Source organism: Malaclemys terrapin, chromosome 11 (genome assembly GCF_027887155.1).
Source record: "Malaclemys terrapin pileata isolate rMalTer1 chromosome 11, rMalTer1.hap1, whole genome shotgun sequence".
Classification (NCBI taxonomy): Eukaryota; Metazoa; Chordata; order Testudines; family Emydidae; genus Malaclemys; species Malaclemys terrapin.
In genome coordinates, this window is record NC_071515.1 from 46810548 (window position 1) to 46830225 (window position 19678).

Below are 19678 nucleotides of genomic sequence, written 5' to 3' on the forward strand. Positions count from 1 at the left end.
TTTGGTGGAGAATCATGTTTAATCAAGCCTCTAGCAGGCAGTCTCTTTCAGTTTTTTTCTGACAGAAGAGCTGGATTATCTAGACATGCTAGATTATGATTTTAATACCACAGTCTTGTGTAGGTAAAACTGAAAAAATGTATCCTTCAAGGAGAAGGCTCTAGCCCAATGGTTCTCAAACTATTGTACTGCTAACCCCTTCCACATAGCAAGGGTCTGAGTATGACCCCCCCCCTTATAAATTAAAAACACTTGTTTATATATTTAACACATTATAAATGCTGGAGGCAAAGCGAGGTTTGGGGTGGAGGCTGACAGCTCATGACCCCCAATGTAGTAACCCTGAAACCCCCTGAGGGGTTCCAATCCCCAGTTTGAGAACCCCTGCTCTAGCCATCTCCCATGTCTTTGCCCCTCTCCTCCCATATTTAGTGTTGTCAATTCTTGTGATCTGATTTTGCCAGAAGTTGGGATTGGGTGACAGGGCATGGATCACTTGATGATAACCTGTCTGTTCATTCCCTTTGGGGCACCTGCCATTGGCCACTGTCAGAGGACAGGATATTGGGCTTGATGGACTTTTGGTCCGACCCAGTATGGCTGTTCTTACAATTGCAAGTTGCTCTTGTGATATTTAGTGGATATTTTTACAACCTCCAGCTGCTAGAATCAAGAGATCGCACTATTGCTGCAAATTTAAGCAATTTACATTTAAAAAAAAATACAAGAGATTTTCATTCACTCTCGGCTAAAATACATATACACACAATTGGTCAACGTAGGCTGTAGTTTAGGAGCGCTCCTCAATCCTTGCTGGCACTAAGCTGTCACATAGCAGCATCAGGGAGCCAGGCTTCCTACCATTTTTAGTTAGCTGAGATTCCATCCTATCCTAATTGGATGATGACCTGGCATCAGCAATACATGCTTTTGTGACCTGCTGACTAGGAAAAAAAAGCAATGTATCATCCCTGGTTGGCAAACCAGCATCTCTTAGGAAACTCCAGCCCATACAGAATGTTACAATGTACTTCCTCAGCAACATTGGCTACCTCCAGTATGTCTAACATGTTTTCTGCTTTCTACACTGGCTTCCCATTGAATATCAAGTTCAAGATGCTCTATGGCCTGAACCTAGGATATCTAATATATTGCTTAGACCTGCAGGATGAGGATTGTAGCTGACAACTCCTTCTACCATAAGGTAAAGATTGTCGGACAGAACCATCTCTAGATCTGTTCTGATACTGTGAAGCAAACTCCCTCCGGAACTAAGGGTCCTCACAAATCCCACCTCCTTCCACTTCCAGAGCAAGGCATGCTTCTTCAAGCTGCCTTCTCTAACATAGACACACAGCAGCATGGACATTTAAAAACACCCAAAGACCTTCCAAAACAGATGTTAGTCTGTTGCTTATTGCAGGGGATGGAGGATACACAGCTACTACAGTATTGTGATGTGGGTGGTATAGGAACCTATACAGAACCGGCCCTTATGGTTGTAAAGAAAAGCTTGGAAAGTGAAGAGTGTGGGACCTAATGGCTCAGAAGGCAAATCAAATCCCACACTTAAAAACTCCTCATGAATTTTAAACCAATCTCATGATTTTGGGGGCCCTATTGTTTTGTTTTGTGCTGCACATATGACTCCTGTGCCCCCTCTCTGTATTCTCTTCCTTTCTCCCCCTCCGCCGCCCCCCTCTGCCGGCACGAGTCAGTCCGGTGCTGGACTGGCCACTTGGGCTTCGGCGGGGGCTGGCTGCAGGACTCAGGAAGATGCCTCAGTCAGCCCTTTGCGTTTGGAAACCGAAGAGCGGGCAGGAATCGAAACCGAAAACGCCGGGCTGGGGAAGTTTAAAAGCGCCGTGCGCGTCCCCGCTCAGCAGAACCTCGGAGGCACGGAGCGGGGCCCCCGGAGAGGCGTGTCCAGGCCAGCAGCCTGCCCCTAGCCGGCCCGCACCGACCCCGAGAGAAGCGCAAAGGCTGAGGGTTAGCTGCACCCTTCCAGCAAGGGCCGGGCGCAGGGGGAGAACCGCATCCACCCGCCCCCGTCCCAGCGGCTAGGACCTGAGCCCCGGAGAAGCGCAGGGAACCTCCCCCTTCCCTTGGCACTAGGGACTCCTGGAGCAGGGGGGAGCGCCGTGACCTCAGCCCTGCCACGGTGACTCCGGGCACAGGAGAGATGGCGGCCCTACCGCCCGACGAGCAGTTCCTCTATCTGCTCTCCTGCTTCAGGGCCCGGCTCACACAGTCCATACGGGTGGCGCCGGTGCTGGACCGCCTGGTCACGCTGAGCCTGCAGGAGAAGGAGCGGATCCGGGCGGTCGCTGCGCAGCAGGGCGACCCGCAGGCGGCTGGGGAGCTGCTGGACGCGGTGGCGCGGGGCTGCCAGCAGCAGGGCTGGATCCAGCAGTTTGTCACTGCGCTGCAGGAGGGGGGCAGCGACCTGGCCGCCTGCTACGTGAACCCCAACCTGAGCGAGCTGCCCTCCCCGGCAGAGGAGGCCGAGCACGACCTGTGCGTGCACCTGGTGCAGCTGCTCTATAGCACCCTGGTGGATAAGCTGAAGAGCCCGCAGGTCGCCAACAAGTGCGTGGAGAAGGGACTCTTCCAGGGCGATGACCGGGAGCGGGTAGGTAGCGCTGCCCCCTCCACCCCCGGTGCTGGGCCTGGCCGCGGAACTGCTGCATTTCCACACACCCCTTTAACCCACAGAGCTGGAGAGGCAGCTCCCGTGGCATTGTTTGCCCGGCGGCAGCAGGGGTGCGGGGCAGGATTCCCGGGCAGGGTGGACGAGCCTCATTGTCTCCCTGTCAAAGGAAAGCCTCCCCCAGGCCGAGCGCTGCTCGCCTGATTCCCGCCCCGCCGCAGCAGCCGTTCGCAGGGGAGAAGCGCTGCGTCTGGGATTCCTTCCCTCCCTCACCGGGCAGCGAGCCCAGGAGAGAAGTACAGGGATGGGCCTTCCCGGCCTCTGGTCCCACCGCCCACAAGCCGTCAGGTGACCTGGGTGGCGAAAACGCCTCTGCAGAACTGATCTTCCTCTCCCATTGCTCATAACTGGCGCTTGTACAACATAGGGTGGTGACCAGACCGCAAATGTGAAAAATCAGGGTGGTGGGTAATAGGAGCCTTTATAAGAATGCGGGCAGGGGACTGGACTCGATGACACCTTCCAGTCCTAGAATCTATGCATCTATGAAAAAAGACCCCAAAATCGGGAATGTCCCTATAAAATCGGGCATCATGTTTGCTCTCCTATTTCCTGCTCTCCTATTCCTGCTGCCCCCCACCCCATATTTGTTAATTTTGTACCTTTTTTTTTCTTGCTGTGTCTTGTGCTTGAAACAGCCCCTCTCTGATAATACACCTGATGACCATCTTTTCATACAAATTCCTCCTCAGAATATGTCTGCTATATTTTTTTAACAATAATCCACTAACCAATGAATCTCTCCGTGTATGGTAAAAAGGGTACCATTTTGAGGTTGGAATTTTTTGGGTTCTCTGGTATCTATTATAAGTGATTGGCTTACATAGGGTATGTCTACACTACAAAATTAGTTCGAATTTATAGAAGCCGGTTTTATAGAAATCGGTTGTATACAGCCGATTTTGTGTGTCCCCACATAAAATGCTCTAAGTGCTCTAGTCGGCGGACCGCGTCCACAGTACTGAGGCTAGCGTCGACTTCCGGAGCATTGCACTATGGGTAGCTATCCCACAGCTATCCCACAGTTCCCGCAGTCTCCGCCGCCCATTGGAATTCTGTGTTGAGATCCCAATGCCCGGCTGATGCAAAACAGTGTCGTGGGAGGTTCTGGGTACATGTCGTCAGGCCCCTCCCCCTCCGTCACAGCAACGGCAGACAATAGATTCGCGCCTTTTTACCTGGGTTACCTGTGCAGACAACATACCACGGCAAGCATGGAGCCCGCTCCGCTCAGCTGAGCTCACCGTCACCATATGTCCTCTGGGTGCCGGCAGACATGGGACTGCATTGCTACACAGCAGCAGCAGCTAACTGCCTTTTGGTGGTAGACGGTGCAGTAGACTGGTAGCCTTCATCGGCGATCTGGGTGCTGGCAGCCGTGGGGCTGGCAGATGTGGGGCTGCATTGCTACACAGCAGCAGCCCCTTGCCTTTTGGTAGAAGATGGTATATTACGATTGGTATCCGTCGTCATCGTACTGCAGAGGCTATCAGTCATGCTGCACCGTCAGCTGCCAGCTTAAGATGTAAAAAATAGATTTGTTCTGAATTCATTTGCTTCCCCTTCCTCCGTGAAATCAACGGCCTGCTAAGCCCAGGGTTTTCAGTTTAATCTTTGGGGGGACCATTCTGTGTGACAGTTGTTTGTGTTTCTCCCTGATGCACAGCCACCATTCTTGATTTTAATTCCCTGTACCTGTACGCCATGTCGTCACTCGGCCCGCCCTCCCTCCTTCCCCTAGTCCGTCAGATACTAGTTTCGCGCCTTTTTTCTGACCAGGCGCCATAGCTAGCACTGGGATCATGGAGCCCGCTCAGATCACCGCGGCAATTATGAGCACTATGAACACCACGCGCATTGTCCTGGAGTATATGCAGAGCCAGGACATGCCAAGGCGAAACCCGGACCAGCCGAGGAGGCGATTGCAGCGCGGCGAAGAGAGTGATGAGGAAATTGACATGGACATAGACCTCTCACAAGGCACAGGCCCCAGCAATGTGGAAATCATGGTGTCACTGGGGCAGGTTCATGCCGTGGAACGCCGATTCTGGGCCCGGGAAACAAGCACAGACTGGTGGGACCGCATCATGCTGCAGGTGTGGGACGATTCCCAGTGGCTGCGAAACTTTCGCATGCGTAAGGGCACTTTCATGGAACTTTGACTTGCTTTCCCCTGCCCTGAAACGCCAGGATACCAAGATGAGAGCAGCCCTCACAGTTGAGAAGCGAGTGGCGATAGCCCTGTGGAAGCTTGCAACGCCAGACAGCTACCGGTCAGTCGGGAATCAATTTGGAGTGGGCAAATCTACGGTGGGGGCTGCTGTGATCCAATTTGCCAGGGCAATGAAAGACCTGGTGATATCAAGGGTAGTGACTCTGGGCAACGTGCAGGCAATAGTGGATGGTTTTGCTGAAATGGGATTCCCAAACTGTGGTGGGGCCATAGACGGAACCCATATCCCTATCTTGGCACCGGAGCACCAAGCCACCGACTACGTAAACCGCAAGGGGTACTTTTCAATGCTGCTGCAAGCCCTGGTGGATCACAAGGGACGTTTCACCAACATCAACGTGGGATGGCCGGGAAAGGTACATGATGCTCGCGTCTTCAGGAACTCTGGTCTGTTTCGAAAGCTGGAGGAAGGGACTTTCTTCCCGGACCAGAAAGTAACCGTTGGGGATGTTGAAATGCCTATCGTGATCCTTGGGGACCCAGCCTACCCCTTAATGCCATGGCTCATGAAGCCGTACACAGGCAGCCTGGACAGTAGTCAGGACCTGTTCAACTATAGGCTGAGCAAGTGCCGAATGGTGGTGGAATGTGCATTTGGACGTTTAAAAGCGCGCTGGCGCAGCTTACTGACTCGCTCAGACCTCAGCGAAAAGAATATCCCCATTGTTATTGCTGCTTGCTGTGCGCTCCACAATATCTGTGAGAGTAAGGGAGAGACATTTATGGCGGGGTGGGAGGTTGAGGCAACTCGCCTGGCCGCTGATTACGCGCAGCCAGACACCAGGGCGGTTAGAGGAGCACAACAGGGCGCGGTGCGCATCAGAGAAGCTTTGAAAACGAGTTTTGTGACTGGCCAGGCTACTGTGTGAAACTTCTGTTTGTTTCTCCTTGATGAACCCTCCAACCCCCCCCCCCCCGACCCGGTTCACTCTACTTCCCTGTAAACCAACCACCCCATCCCACCCTCCCCTCCCCAATTCGAGCACTGCTTGTAGAGGCAATAAAGTCATTCTTTTTTCACATTCATGCATTCTTTATTAATTCCTCACAGAAGTAGGGGGATAATTGCCAAGGTAGCCTGGGATGGGTGGGGGAGGATGGATGGAAAAGGACACAGTGCATTTTAAAACTTTAACTCTTATTGAAGGCCAGCCTTCTGATGCTTGGGCGATCATCTGGGGTGGAGTGACTGGGTGGCCGGAGGCCCCCCCACCGTGTTCTTGGGCGTCTGGGTGAGGAGGCTATGGAACTTGGGGAGGAGGGCTGTTGGTTAAACAGGGGCTGTAGCAGCGGTCTCTGCTCCTGCTGCCTTTCCTGCAGCTCAACCATACGCTCGAGCATATCAGTTTGATGCTCCAGCAGACGGAGCATTGACTCTTGCCGTCTGTCTGCAAGCTGACGCCACCTATTGTCTTCAGCCCGCCACTTGCTCTTTTCATCCCGCCATTCAGCCCGCCACCTCTCCTCTCGTTCATATTGTGCTTTTCTCATGTCCAACATTGACTGCCTCCACACATTCTGCTGTGCTCTATCAGCGTGGGAGGACATCTGCAGCTCCGTGAACATATCGTCCCGTGTCCTCCGTTTTCTCTTTCTAATGTTCACTAGCCTCTGCGAAGGAGAAACATTTGCAGCTGGTGGAGGAGAAGGGAGAGGTGGTTAAAAAAGACACATTTTAGAGAACAATGGGTACACTCTTTCATTACAAGGTCGCATTTTTCCTCTGCCTGCCGGTTTGGTATGAGAGATCACTCACGCAGTGCCCCAGGCTACATATTTCGGCTTGCAGGCAGCCATGGTAGGCCACAGTCTTTTGGCTTTTTTAACCTTCTTAACATGCGGGAAAGGTTTCAAACAGCAGCGCATTTCCCATATCAAGGATGAATTGGGTTGGCCATTGAAAATGGGTTTTCAATGTAAAAGGAGGGGCTGCGGTTTCTCAGTTAACATGCGGCACAAACCCAAGTAAACCACCCCCCCCCACACACACACCCGATTCTCTGGGATGATCACTTCACCCCTCCCCCCACCGCGTGGTTAACAGCGGGGAACATTTCTGTTCAGAAGAGCAGGAACGGGCACCTCTGAATGTCCCCTTAATAAAATCACCCCATTTCAACCAGGTGACCGTGAAACATATCACTCTCCTGAGGATAACAAAGAGAGATGAGGAATGGATATTGTCTGCATGCCAGCAAACACCGGGACCATACGCTGCCATGCTTTGTTATGCAATGATTCCAGACTACGTGCTACTGGCCTGGAGTACATGAAGGAGAGCTTTCTGGAGATGTCCCTGGAGGATTTCCGCTCCATCCCCATACACGTTAACAGACTTTTCCAGTAGATGTACTGGCCGCGATTGCCAGGGCAAATTAATCGTTAAACACGCTTGCTTTTAAACCATGTGTAATGTTTACAAATATTTACAAAGGTACACTCACCAGAGGTCTCCTGTGTGCCCTGAGGGTCTTGGGTGAGTTCGGGGGTTACTGGTTCCAGGTCCAGGGTCACAAACATATCCTGGCTGTTGGGGAAACCGGTTTCTCCGCTTCCTTGCTGCTGTGAGCTACCTACAGTACCTCCATACTCATCTTCCTCGTTCCCCGAACCGTCTTCCCTGTGTGTTTCTCCATTGACGGAGTCATAGCACACGGTTGGGGTAGTGGTGGCTGCACCCCCTAGAATGGCATGCAGCTCCGCGTAGAAGCGGCAAGTTTGCGGCTCTGCCCCGGACCTTCCATTTGCTTCTCTGGCTTTGTGGTAGGCTTGCCGTAGCTCCTTAATTTTCATGCGGCACTGCTGTGTGTCCCTGTTATGGCCTCGGTCCTTCATGGCCTTGGAGACCTTTTCTAATACTTTGCCATTTCTTTTACTGCTACGGAGTTCAGCTAGCACTGATTCATCTCCCCATATGGCGAGCAGATCCCGTACCTCCCGTTCGGTCCATGCTGGAGCTCTTTTGCGATCCTGGGACTCCATCACGGTTACCTGTGCTGATGAGCTCTGCGTGGTCACCTGTGCTCTCCACGCTGAGCAAACAGGAAATGAAATTCAAACGTTCGCGGGTCTTTTCCTGTCTACCTGGTCAGTGCATCTGAGTTGAGAGTGCTGTCCAGAGCGGTCACAATGAAGCACTGTGGGATAGCTCCCGGAGGCCAATAACGTCGAATTCCGTCCACACTACCCCAATTCCAACCCGCAAAGGCCGATTTTATCGCTAATCCCCTCGTCGAAGGTGGTGTAAAGAAACCGGTTTAAAGGACCCTTTAAGTCGAAAGAAAGGGCTTCATTGTGTTGACGTGTCCAGGCTTAATTCGATTTAAAGCTGCTAAAGTCAACCTAAACCCGTAGTGTAGACCAGGCCATAGATTGTAAGCCTTTTGAGGAGAAAACCATGGCTTGGTCTACACTACAGAGTTAAGGTAAGGCAGCTTATGTGGACCTAATTAAGTCAGTGTCTACACTAGAATGCTACTTCCCTGGAAGTAAGTGGCCTGCTACACCAACATAATACCAACCTCTACAAGAGGTGCACCGCTTATGTCAGTGTAATTAGGGTGATGCAGGGTCTGTGTAGACATTGCCTTACTTACATTGACTCTTGGCTATTGTTCTTGTCAGTTTCAGGACTCAAAGTAGAAGTGGGGCCCTCAGCTGAAGCTGTGAAACTGACAAGAATGTCAATTTCACCACTGGTATGCTCCATGCTATGAAATTGAGCTTTTCATTGGGCTTCAGCTGTGAGCCCCGTCTGGCTGTCAGTGCCCCATACTTGGCTATTAGTGCCTCTCAATGCCCCACTTAAGTCATTGCCAGCGCTCCTGGTGAGGGCACGCACCACCAGCAGAAGGAGTGTAGTGCGAACACCAATACCTGACTGAATTACTGTGGTGGCTGTATGTCAACCTAAATTGTCAACCTAATTTTGTAGTGTAGATAAGCCCCCAGTCTTTACTCTCTGAATTGTACAGTTCTGTGCACACTGTGCTAAATAAATAAGTGTGGATTTTATGGCCAGTGGTCTCATAAATATGGGAAATACTGTGTATGGTTTGGGAACTCAACAAATGATCTGAAAGTGAAAGCTACAGAGAAGTTCAGTTGCATTCTTTTAATAGGTTTGCTTTTGCCTGTTTATCAGTCGATGAATTACTTAAATCACTAGACTGAGCATCAGGAGATATTTTAGTTCCTAGCTTTGCAACCGACTTCCTGGGAAACCTTGCACAAGTCGCTTAATTCCTCCACATCTGTAAAATGGGGATAATATCTCCTTTGATTGTCTTGTCTGCTTAAGCAGTAATTTAAGAAAGTATCCTCATTTTTTGGCAACCATCTGCCTTGAAAGACAGTGTAAGCACCAAAGCAGAACAGTTATTGTGTGTTATGCTGTAGCATTGCAAGTAGCTAATTCTCGAGGTACAGTCCTTGCCACAGATAAAGCACAGGGTCAGAGGATGGCACACTGCTAGGTGTAGCAGTGCAGGACTCACTCCTGCAGCACCTCCTGCTGGTCTCTGTTGGGAATTAGCTCTGCCAGCCTTGGAGCGCCCTCTGCAGGACTGTGATCTGCCTTGCCGCTGGCCCCGTGTCCCTCCCAGGACCCTGGTGCCCCTTTTCTCTGGGTGCTGCCCCCTGGCAGTAACCCCTCAGTCTTACAGTGTCGTCTCCCCTCCCCAGGGAACCCCCACCCACTATCCCCACCTCGCCTTAGTATACGGCTACTGCCAGTCATTGTCTAGCCTCCACGCCCTGGGGCAGACTGCAGTATCAGCCTACTTATCACTGGCAAGGTTGGGTTTGGACCTGCTGCCTTTGCCTACCCCTGGACTGCCCTCTGCAACCACCAGTACCTTTTAGCCCAATGCTAGGCCCCAGCCTGGGGCTTTCCAGGCTGGAGCTCCCCAGCTCTCTGCCTTTCCCCCGCCCTGCTCCACCCAGGTACCTTGTCTCTAGATCCCTGCAGCCAGGCCCTTCTTTATCTGAATGCAGAGAGAGACTTTTTCTGGGCCTCTGGCTCACAGCCTTTTATAGGGACCAGCTGGGCCTGACTGGGGCATAGCCCAGCTGTGGCTACTTCCCCAATCAGCCTAGCTTTTCCCTGCCACAGCCCTCTCCCTGGCTGTTTTAAGCCCTTCAGGGCAGGGACAGGGTAACCACCCCACTACATAGGACTTCAATACCAGGACCTCCTCCGGACCTGGAAACTGTTCTCAGCGACCAGGTCCATGGTGGCCACCAAAGGGGCTGATCTCCTCGCGGAGCCCCTGCTACACAATCCCCAGCTCCGTGTGCAGGTGGCGGAGTCCCCCTTGGTGCGCCAGAGGTTGGTCCTGACAGAAATCACCAGAGTCAGAGACCTCCTGGATTATGACCGGGGAGACTGGCTGGATCCCCTGACCCTCGCTCAGCGTATGGGGCTTTCCAGGCCTTGTACTCTCCGGTGCGTACTTCAGGAGGTGATGGCTGCTTTGCCGCCCGCTGCTCGGTCCTACCTTGACGGGTCCTGCACGAGGGCGAGCCCCGCCCACCCTCCACTCCGGACCTTTTCATTGGGCCCTCCCCGCCCCTTCTCTGTGATCCGGCTACACATTCTGCAGCCGGTCCACTTCCAAACCGCGCCAAGGAAACACCTATACACGCTCATGCTCCACACCCTTCACTTCCTCACCCTCGTGTCCCGCCCCGCTCCTGCCACCTCTAGAGGATGAGAAGCCCCGGTGGGCCAGCCTATACTCCACCCTGGTCCCGAGGCCCGCCAGGGATATCAGCTGGCGGCTCCTTCATGGGGCCGTGAGCACGAGTGTGTATTTGGCGCGGTTTACCCCCGTCCCAGACACCTGCCCCTTCTGCGGCGTGAGGGAGACCCTGGCTCACATTTATTTGGAGTGCGCCAGGTTGCAGCCCCTATAACCGGCTCCTCATGAATATTCTGTTATGTTTCTGGCTGCACTTTTCCCTTCACCTCCTTATCTATGCACTCCCCAGCCGTGGCCCCACAAAGCCACAGGACCTCCTAGTCAGCCTCCTCCTGGCTCTGGCTAAAATGGCCATCTATAAAACCAGGGAGAGGAGGTTGGCCAATGGAGACGCCTGTGACTGTGGGGCCTGTTTCTGATCCTCTATCCATTCATGTATCCGGGCAGAGTTCCTCTGGGCGGCATCCACTGGCTCCCTTGACGCCTTTAAGGAGCAGTGGGCACTATCCGGGGTTCTCTGCTCGGTGTCCCCGTCACGTTTCCTTCTTTTGACCCTCTGACCTGACTCCCGTCCCTGTTATCTCATTAGTTGTCCCCCCAAAATCAGTTGGGTTTCAGGTCCTGTAGATCTTCCCCTTAGGCTGGGTGGGGGTGGGGGGGATCCTTTAGCAGGAAGCCCGCCCACTTCCCAGAACCCAATAGGTACATAGAACTTCACCTCTAACTCCCTGGTGCAGCCCTCTAGCGTAGCTGCATCTTCCCAGCTTGCGGTGTTGATGCTGAAAGTTTTCACATCCCTCTTGCAAATGTCCTTGAATCTGAACCTAGGTTGTCCCAATGGCCTTGGAGCATCTGCAAGTTCTCTGTACAGGAGATCCTTTGGAATGTGTTCATCCAGTGAAGATAACTAAGACAATGAAGACGTCTGTGTTGGATTATAATGATTAGACTTGGCAATTTTGCTTTCTCAATTATTTTGGGGTGAGGAACTTTGGTTTCTTACTTGATACTTAGAACACGGCAAAGACAGCAGGTGTGGAAGGTATTTAGCTTTTTCTCATGACTACTTTAAGCAGTCCAGGTCTCACCACCATACTGCAGCGTGCTCAGAATGCACATTTAGTGGACCCATATTTTGGTGTTCAATATTAATTTCTCATTATCCCACATACACTTGCTCAGCTGCCCAAATGTGGTGCCTGCCTTCCATATGTGAGAATTAACCTTGTCATCTTGAGATAAGATCTCTGATACAGTTGATCTCAGAAAGCAGAATTTGTGTACAATTTCTAGTGTGGTGCTAGCTATTAAAACTTCTGGTGCAGTCAATAAACCTTGTGTCAGAATCATTATCTTCTTTAGACTGTTGGTTAGTCCAAATTCATCATAAGCTAGTGCAAAGCTACAGTAGAACCTCAGAATTACGAACACCTCAGGAATGCAGGTTGTTCAGAACTGAACAAAACATTATGGTTGTACTTTCAAAAGTTTACAACTGAACATTGACTTAAGATGGCTGAAACTTTACTATGCAGAAGAAAAATGCTCCTTTTCCTTTATTTTTAGTAGTTTACATTTAACACAGTACTGTACTGTATTTGGGTTTTTTTGTCTCTGCCGCTGCCTGATTGCCTACTTCTAAATGAAGTGTGTGGTTGACTGGTCAGTTCGTGACTCTGGTGTTCGTAAATCTGAGGTTCTATATTCAAAGTTGCTGGAGCGCCTCTTCCCCATGTGTGACAAGTATTCCATCATCAGCTAAAAAGTTCTCTTGTAAGCAGGTGTTTAATTTTGCTAGATGCACAATGTTGTAGAGTTTTCCATCTGATCTTGTATGGTGATGTACACCCTCAGTTTGCTGGATGAAAAAGCATGACAAAGCGGCAGAGAGAAGAATATACATAACATAAGAACATAAAGGCAGTACCGGGTCAGACCAAAGGTCCATCTAGCCCAGTATTCTGTCTACCGACAGTGGCCAATGCCAGGTGCCCCAGAGGGAGTGAATCTAACAGGCAATGATCAAGTGATCTCTCTCCTGCCATCCATCTCCATCCTCTGACAGACAGAGTCTAGGGACACCATTCCTTACCCGTCCTGGCTAATAGCCATTAATGGACTTAACCACCATGAATTTATCCAGTTCTCTCTTAAACTCTGTTATAGTCCTAGCCTTCACAACCTTCTCAGGTAAGGAGTTTCACAAGTTGACTGTGCGCTGCGTGAAGAAGAACTTCCTTTTATTTGTTTTAAACCTGCTGCCTATTAATTTCATTTGATGACCCCTAGATACCAAAGAGTGTTGGTGTCAGATACCAAAGAGTGTTGGTGCCAGAACACATCCCTGTTTGACACCATTGCAGATTTCAAAGCTATCAGAGTGATCTCCATCAGACTGAACTGTAATCTTCATGTGATCAGACTGAGGAGGATTGGGGGGCAACCAATTCTCTCTAGCAAATGGAAAAGGCCCTTTCTGCTGGCTAGCACAAAAGCCTTTAAGATCTACAGATGAGGCTGGGGAAAAGAAAGGAAAAGAGTAATGTTAGACATTATGATTAACTTTCACCCACCGAGCTAAAATGTTCCATGTAAGCAATTGCTTTAGTTGCGATGGAGATGTTATACAACCGTAAATGGGAAGAAATATGGCCCCCCAACTGTGAAAGAGGAGAGGAGGTCCATGTGATCCATCTCTCAGTTAAGGGGAGGGGTGTGTGTGCGTGCACGTGCATGCCACAGAATGTGGTCATACCATGAGTTCAGCCTGCAGCCAGTAGGATCTGCAACTTCAGTACCTCTTTATTTCAGCCTTTATTTATACCACCTACCTTAAAATATACCACTGGTCAGACGGTTGCAAAGAAATCATTGTTTGATGCCGGACCTCACAAACTAAGGCCTGGTCTACACTGGGGGAAGGGTGGGGGAGAAATCGATCTAAGATACACAACTTCAGCTATGAGACTAGCGTAGCTGAAGTCGACGTATTTTAGATAGACTTAGAATCACTTACTTCACGTCCTCGCGGCGTGGGATCGACGGCCACCGTTCCCCTGTTGACTTTGCTTCTGCCTCTTGCTGAGCTGGAGTTCAGCAGTCGCTGGGAGAGCGATCGGGGATCGATTTATCGCGTCTACACTACACTCACCTGTTTTGTATTTTTATCTATATCTGTATGTATTCAGACTTCAAGAAAAAAAAAACCAACCAGAGTTCTGTACATTTTGTCTTTACTATGTTGTTTAAGCCTTCTTTTTTTAAAAAATTGTTCTGAGGTTTTAATCTTACTTTGAGGATTTGTTTTCTCCTTCTATTTTAACCAGATCTTAGCTGCAACTGAAAATCGTGGAGATAGGGAAGGTGCACGGGAGTTGTTAAGTAGAATAATAAAGAAGAAAGATTGGTTCTCTCAATTTTTGGCTGTCCTGCGTGAAACTAAGCATGGAGACCTTGCAGATGAACTAAGTGGAAATGTACCAGGTAATTGTTATTTCACTAATTTAAATTATGACTTTTCGCCAGCTTTGCTTTTTGTGCCTGTACTAAGTCTTTGGGCCCAATTCCAGAATTCACTTCAGTGGGACTACTTATTTAAGGATTACTTATATAAAGGTGTCAGGATAAGGCTCTTAATTTCTTACTTACTGACTGGCTTTTCAACACATAACCAGACAAATGACAAATTTAGTGAAGATTAACTACTTAAATTATAATTCAGTTGCATATTTTCCAGCCAACTTATTAACTTTGTTTTGAATACAGTATTTTTAAAATCCATGTAATTTTCAGCACAAAGGCATTCTGAAAATTGTTTTTGATAAACACAAACTGACAGTTTCAGGTTTCTTGAACAACAGAAAGGTTTATGTCTTCCTAAGAACCCCTAGTTACAGATGTATGTACTCTTGAAGATCTCCTATATGGGTAAGACAATCAGAGGTTTCAGATGTTAAATACATTAGAGTAAACAAATAATTCATTCATTCAAGTAAATGACAAAATTGAGAGGGCTTTAGTGTTTCAGCTGCTATTAACTATTCATACTACCACAGAATGATTGTCATGTTTTAAGATCATCCTTTCCAGATTGCTGACCAGGATTCTTCAACAGCTAAAATAGAAGCAGCAGCTCAGATATCTGTTCCAGGATTTAGATCAGTACTCAGCACATGCTGGGACATTTTAGAAGTTTTGGGGACTTTTAGAAGTTTAGTACCAGATTTGTAAAGTCTCCTGTTAAGCCAGGAAGGTCCTGTTTTTTCATCAGTTTTTTGAACTGTCCCCCCATGGCAGCTTCAGCGTCCCCGTTTGAAGAGCTGAGGAGACACTGGCTCAGGGGGTTTGTCTATAGTTAGCACATAGGACTTCACCCGGTAAGGCTATGATTAGAATCTTCTAGGTCTCTAAGGGGCATCTCGCTACTAATAGCAGGAAGCAGCCAGATCCCCCTCTCAGCCCAGGGCAAGCAGCAGCTAGTATCAGGGACTAGCAACCCAACCACAGTCCTCCCCCCAGTACAGGACAGGTTGCAACCAGGACAGAGCATCAAGGAGTCAACCCAAGTTGATGCCAGAGCCAGCTAGCAGCATATTTGTTCCTGTGTTCCTAAAGTTCATTCCATGCAGCAGCTTTGTCTGACTTAACTTCTAGTAATAAGGACACTTGCTGTCGTTTATGTAAACAATGTAATGCATATTCCTCAAATATGTAAATTAGAGTATTAAGTTGTTTGTGTACAAACTGCAGATTTCTGAACCTTCAGCTTTAACGTTGCTCTGTGCAGATACTGTGCAAGGTAAAAAGTTGAAAAAGGCTGTTATTCAGTGCACTGTTGAGGCCAGGTCTACACTACACACTTTGGTATAACTACATCGCTCAGTAGTGTGAAAAATCCACACCCCTGAGCAACGCTGTTATACTAACTTTACCCCACAATGTGTACACAGCACTATGTCAGCAGGAGAGCTTCTTCTGCCAACATAGCTACCGCCTTTCCCACGATTTGAGGACTTCAATAACTCAGACATAGGTTAGGGGTTTGTTACAGGAGTGGGTGGGTGAGATTCTGTGGCCTGCGTTGTGCAGGAGGTCAGACTAGATGATCATAATGGTCCCTTCTGACCTTAAAGTCTATGGGTGGAGTTACTAAGCCAATGGGAGAGCTCTCTCCCATCGGCTTAGCACATCTTCACCAGAAGCACTACAGCTGCATTGGTGCAACTGCACAGTTGCAAGTTTATAGTGTAGACCTGCCCTGAGTCTTAGCGCTTTATTCAGTAACCTGGGCTAATGCAGCCTCAACACGACATTACACAGAATAGCATGCAGTAAGTCCATCATGCTGTTATCACCAAAAAAATATTTTCCCATGTCAGGAATGCTGTGTGCATGTAGAATATGGTGAGAGTGGATGAGGGACCCTCTGAGGGGGTTGACCTGCCCACCTTTTTGTATATGTCTCCACAATTGTAAGGACATCCAGCACTCTAAAAGGCCCTCTGTCGTTGGTGTGTAGTCAAGAACATTGTAAGAAAAAAAGAGGTGGCAAAATTTTGTCTCTCTGATCCCAAATGACTTGTTAATGGAAAATGGCTTCTTGAAGTTGTATGCAGAAAAAGACAAGGTGTGAAAAAAAACCTCAAAATAAGAGAAACTTAGTAATTCGATAATCCTGCAAAACAAGGCCACTTTTTAAAAACAAAAATTTAAATAAATGAAGAAAAGTGGAAAACCCTGGAGTGCAGTTTTTCTTCAGTGTTTCTGTGTAGAGCACTCATATGTAATTTATCAAACTGCTTTGTTATTACTGACAAATATTCCAACTTTTATGCATTCGGTGTACCCACACACTGAAAACTAAAAGTACCGCCAGGGTTGAGTCTAAAAGAGGGATGGTCTTTGCATTGAAAAGAATGCAGAACAATGACAGAACATTGTTAGGCCAAACCCTCTATTATGTTTTCTGGATTTATGGACCCACATTATAACACAGGATGAATCCTGCTCGCCTTTATGTCCATGCAACTCCATTGACTTCAGCAAGATATACAAATATAATAGAAAGCAGAATCTGGCCCATTATTTTATTTTCAGACCTAAACAGATCAAACATTTGTTTTTTTTCCCCCTAGAAATGGTGGCATTAAGTATTATAAACACAGTAAGTCCAATTTTCCTGTGTAGGTATCTGAAGAAATCATCTAAATCCTATATTTTGACCCTCAGGTCAACACTTAGGACGTTTACGCCTTTATGTGCTGACTCAGACGTGCAAATATGAGATTAGACTTTCTGTTTAGTTGCCTGCATTTGGAGAGTGGGCTGCACGTTTCAGTGAAAACAGCTTGTTTTGTGATGCAGTTCAAATTCTATTACTTTTCTAGAAACAGAAAACAAAGAAAATGGGATCAAGCAGCCGGCTACTACAGATGAGGCCATGGAAGCTGAAGAGCCGTTGGCCTCTGAAGTGGGAGAGGAGCTGAAGCACATTGATGAAATGAATGATAGTCTGGCCAGTGAGAGCATTATATTAGGAACATCTTTTGAAGACGCTTCTGTAGTTTCAGGTAATGTAATAATGAGTACTTTGTTTTAGCATGTCACATGACATGACAAAACTTCAGGAATTAGGAGTAGCTGAAACCAAGATCTGTAAAATATCAGAGATAGATTTGTTTCAAGTAAGTTCTCTGTAGGTTAGAAATTTCAGTTTACTGAATGTATGCTATTAGCACTGCTGAGGGCATAAGTGAAAAGGAGAAAGTACACCCTGGTGGAAGTGGTAAATTCCCACCCTACTCCCCACTGCATATTACAGTAATATAAACAACTGCTTATCCACTTTGGGCCAAATTCTGCAGCCTTTGTTCTGTCCTTAGGTAAAACCGTCACTTGAATTCAATGAGAGATGCAGTGGGCTAAGGCATGACTAAAAACAGCCACACTTTAACTGATTAAACACAACTGGAGAAAAATCTCCCTTAAGGCAACAGTAGGGGGTCCAGGAACCATCTTGCTTGCACAAGACAGAATGGCTCAGGGGGACCTGTGCCAAAGCAATCTGCAGCACTCCTACCTGCTGTTCCCATGGAGCCGGGGTCACTCCCATGGAACCAGTGCAGGTTTATAGTGAATATCTAGGATTTGCTACTTTAGCATGGCCTTCGTGATTTGTTCACGTTTAATAAATGAGCATCAGTATTGGTCTTCCTCCTGTTTGTAATAAAATATTTTAAAACTATTTGAAAACCAGTGTTAAGATGTTGTTTGAATAAATGTATAATTCTCATATAGGTTCAACAATTATCACAGATTTCAGGTTAAATCAGGCCAGGTCTACATTAGAAAAGGTTTGCTTGTATGGTTATACTACTATAACTATACTGGAAAACCCTCCTGATGTAGGGGCAGCTTATACTGGCAGAAGTACTTTTATGCTAGTATAATTGTGTCTCCACTAGGGCTTTTGCCAGTAATTGTCCAACAGCTTTTTAAAGGCAAATGTTTTCTTTACACCAAAAACAACATAATCAAACTTAACTTATTAGATCATGTACAAACACAGAATCAGAAATAACATTTTTAATTACTTCTATTCCCATTATATATGTGAATTCATTTTTGAAAAATGTGCCTTGAACCATAAATAGCAGCGGTACAGGTCCACATGGGATCTGATGATTCAAACGTATGCTTGTGATCTTGGAAGACTTTCACATCTGTTACAGGTTCAGATAGAGCCCATGTTGATAGTAATGATAATGGTCAAGATAAATCCTGCCTGCCTTGCTCCATATGTGCTGATCCAAACAGGGATTTTAATGGAGCTTCTCATATGAGTAAGGCAAAGAGGGACTTTGCTCTGAAAACTGTAACCCTTGGACAAGGGTAACAAAACAGCTACTTTTTTGTTCAACATAATATAAACAATATATCACAAAGTGTTTTGTTTTAAAGTAACTGGTAGATTGACCTACTGTGACAAAGTTCCTCCTCTATCTTGGTGGGTCCTGCGCTTATTGGCAGATTTTCTTGCCTCAGAGATTCACCATGTGGGTTGGGGAACAGCCCAGAGACCTTCCCCTCTGGAAGAACCCACAGTCCAGGTCAATTGGGAGGTTTGGGGGGAACCCAGGCCCGCCCTCTACTCCAGGTTCCAGCCCAGGGCCCTGTGGACTGCAGCTGTCTATAGTGCCTCCTGTAACAGCTGCATGACAGCTACAACTCCCTGGGCTACTTCCCCATGGACTCCTCCAAACACCTTCCTTATTCTCACCACAGGACCTTTCTCCTGGTGTCTGATAACACTTGTGCTCCTCAGTCCTCCCACAGCACACCCTCTCAGCTCCTTGCACCTCTTGCTCACAGTTCCTCACACCACAAACTAAAGTGAGCTCCTTTTAAAACCCAGGTGCCCTGATTAGCCTGCCTTAATTGATTCTAGCAGCTTTTTAATTGGCTCCAGGTGTCCTAATTAGCCTGCCTGCCTTAACTGGTTCTAGCAGGTTCCTGATTACTCTAGTGCAGCCCCTGCTCTGGTCACTCAGGGAACAGAAAACTACTCATCCAGTGACCAGTATATTTGCCCTCTACCAGACTCCTGTACCCCACTGGTCTGGGTCTGTCACACTACATAAAAAACATGCCAAGTACTGAACTGATCAGATTGAACTCCCTTTCACTCTAAGGGTATGCCTACACTGGAAACTTCAAAGTGCTGTCATGGGAACGCTCCCGCGGCAGTGCTTTGAAGTGCGAACATGGTTGCATGCGAGCTCTCTCCCAGCGCTCTTGGTAATCCACCTCCACGAGTGGATTAGCTCCAAACGCTGAGAGTGTAGTTCCCAGTGCTCGGAGCCTGTCTACACTAGTGCTTTAAAGTTGAAAAATCACCCCCCTGAGCCAGCAAGTTAGAGCGCTATAAAAGTTAAGTGTAGACAAGCCCTAAGTAAGGGTCTTTCCCGAACAGGGCCCGGACACAACGACATTCCCTGAGCCTGGTTATGTTTCCATGCAGAGTTAGCCTTTGCT

General features: G+C 48.1%; 1 protein-coding gene across 1 annotated transcript in view; it reads left to right on the forward strand.

The window, feature by feature from the left end:
* Positions 1-486: 486 nt before the first annotated feature.
* Positions 487-19678, forward strand: part of IFIH1 (interferon induced with helicase C domain 1) — a 47217-nt gene continuing 28025 nt past the window's right edge. Inside the window, exons 1-3 of the mRNA XM_054044097.1 lie at positions 487-2632; positions 13972-14128; positions 17032-17214. Coding sequence (XP_053900072.1) covers positions 2183-2632; positions 13972-14128; positions 17032-17214 — 790 coding nt within the window. The 5' untranslated portion in view covers positions 487-2182. The remainder of the gene's footprint in view (positions 2633-13971; positions 14129-17031; positions 17215-19678) is intronic.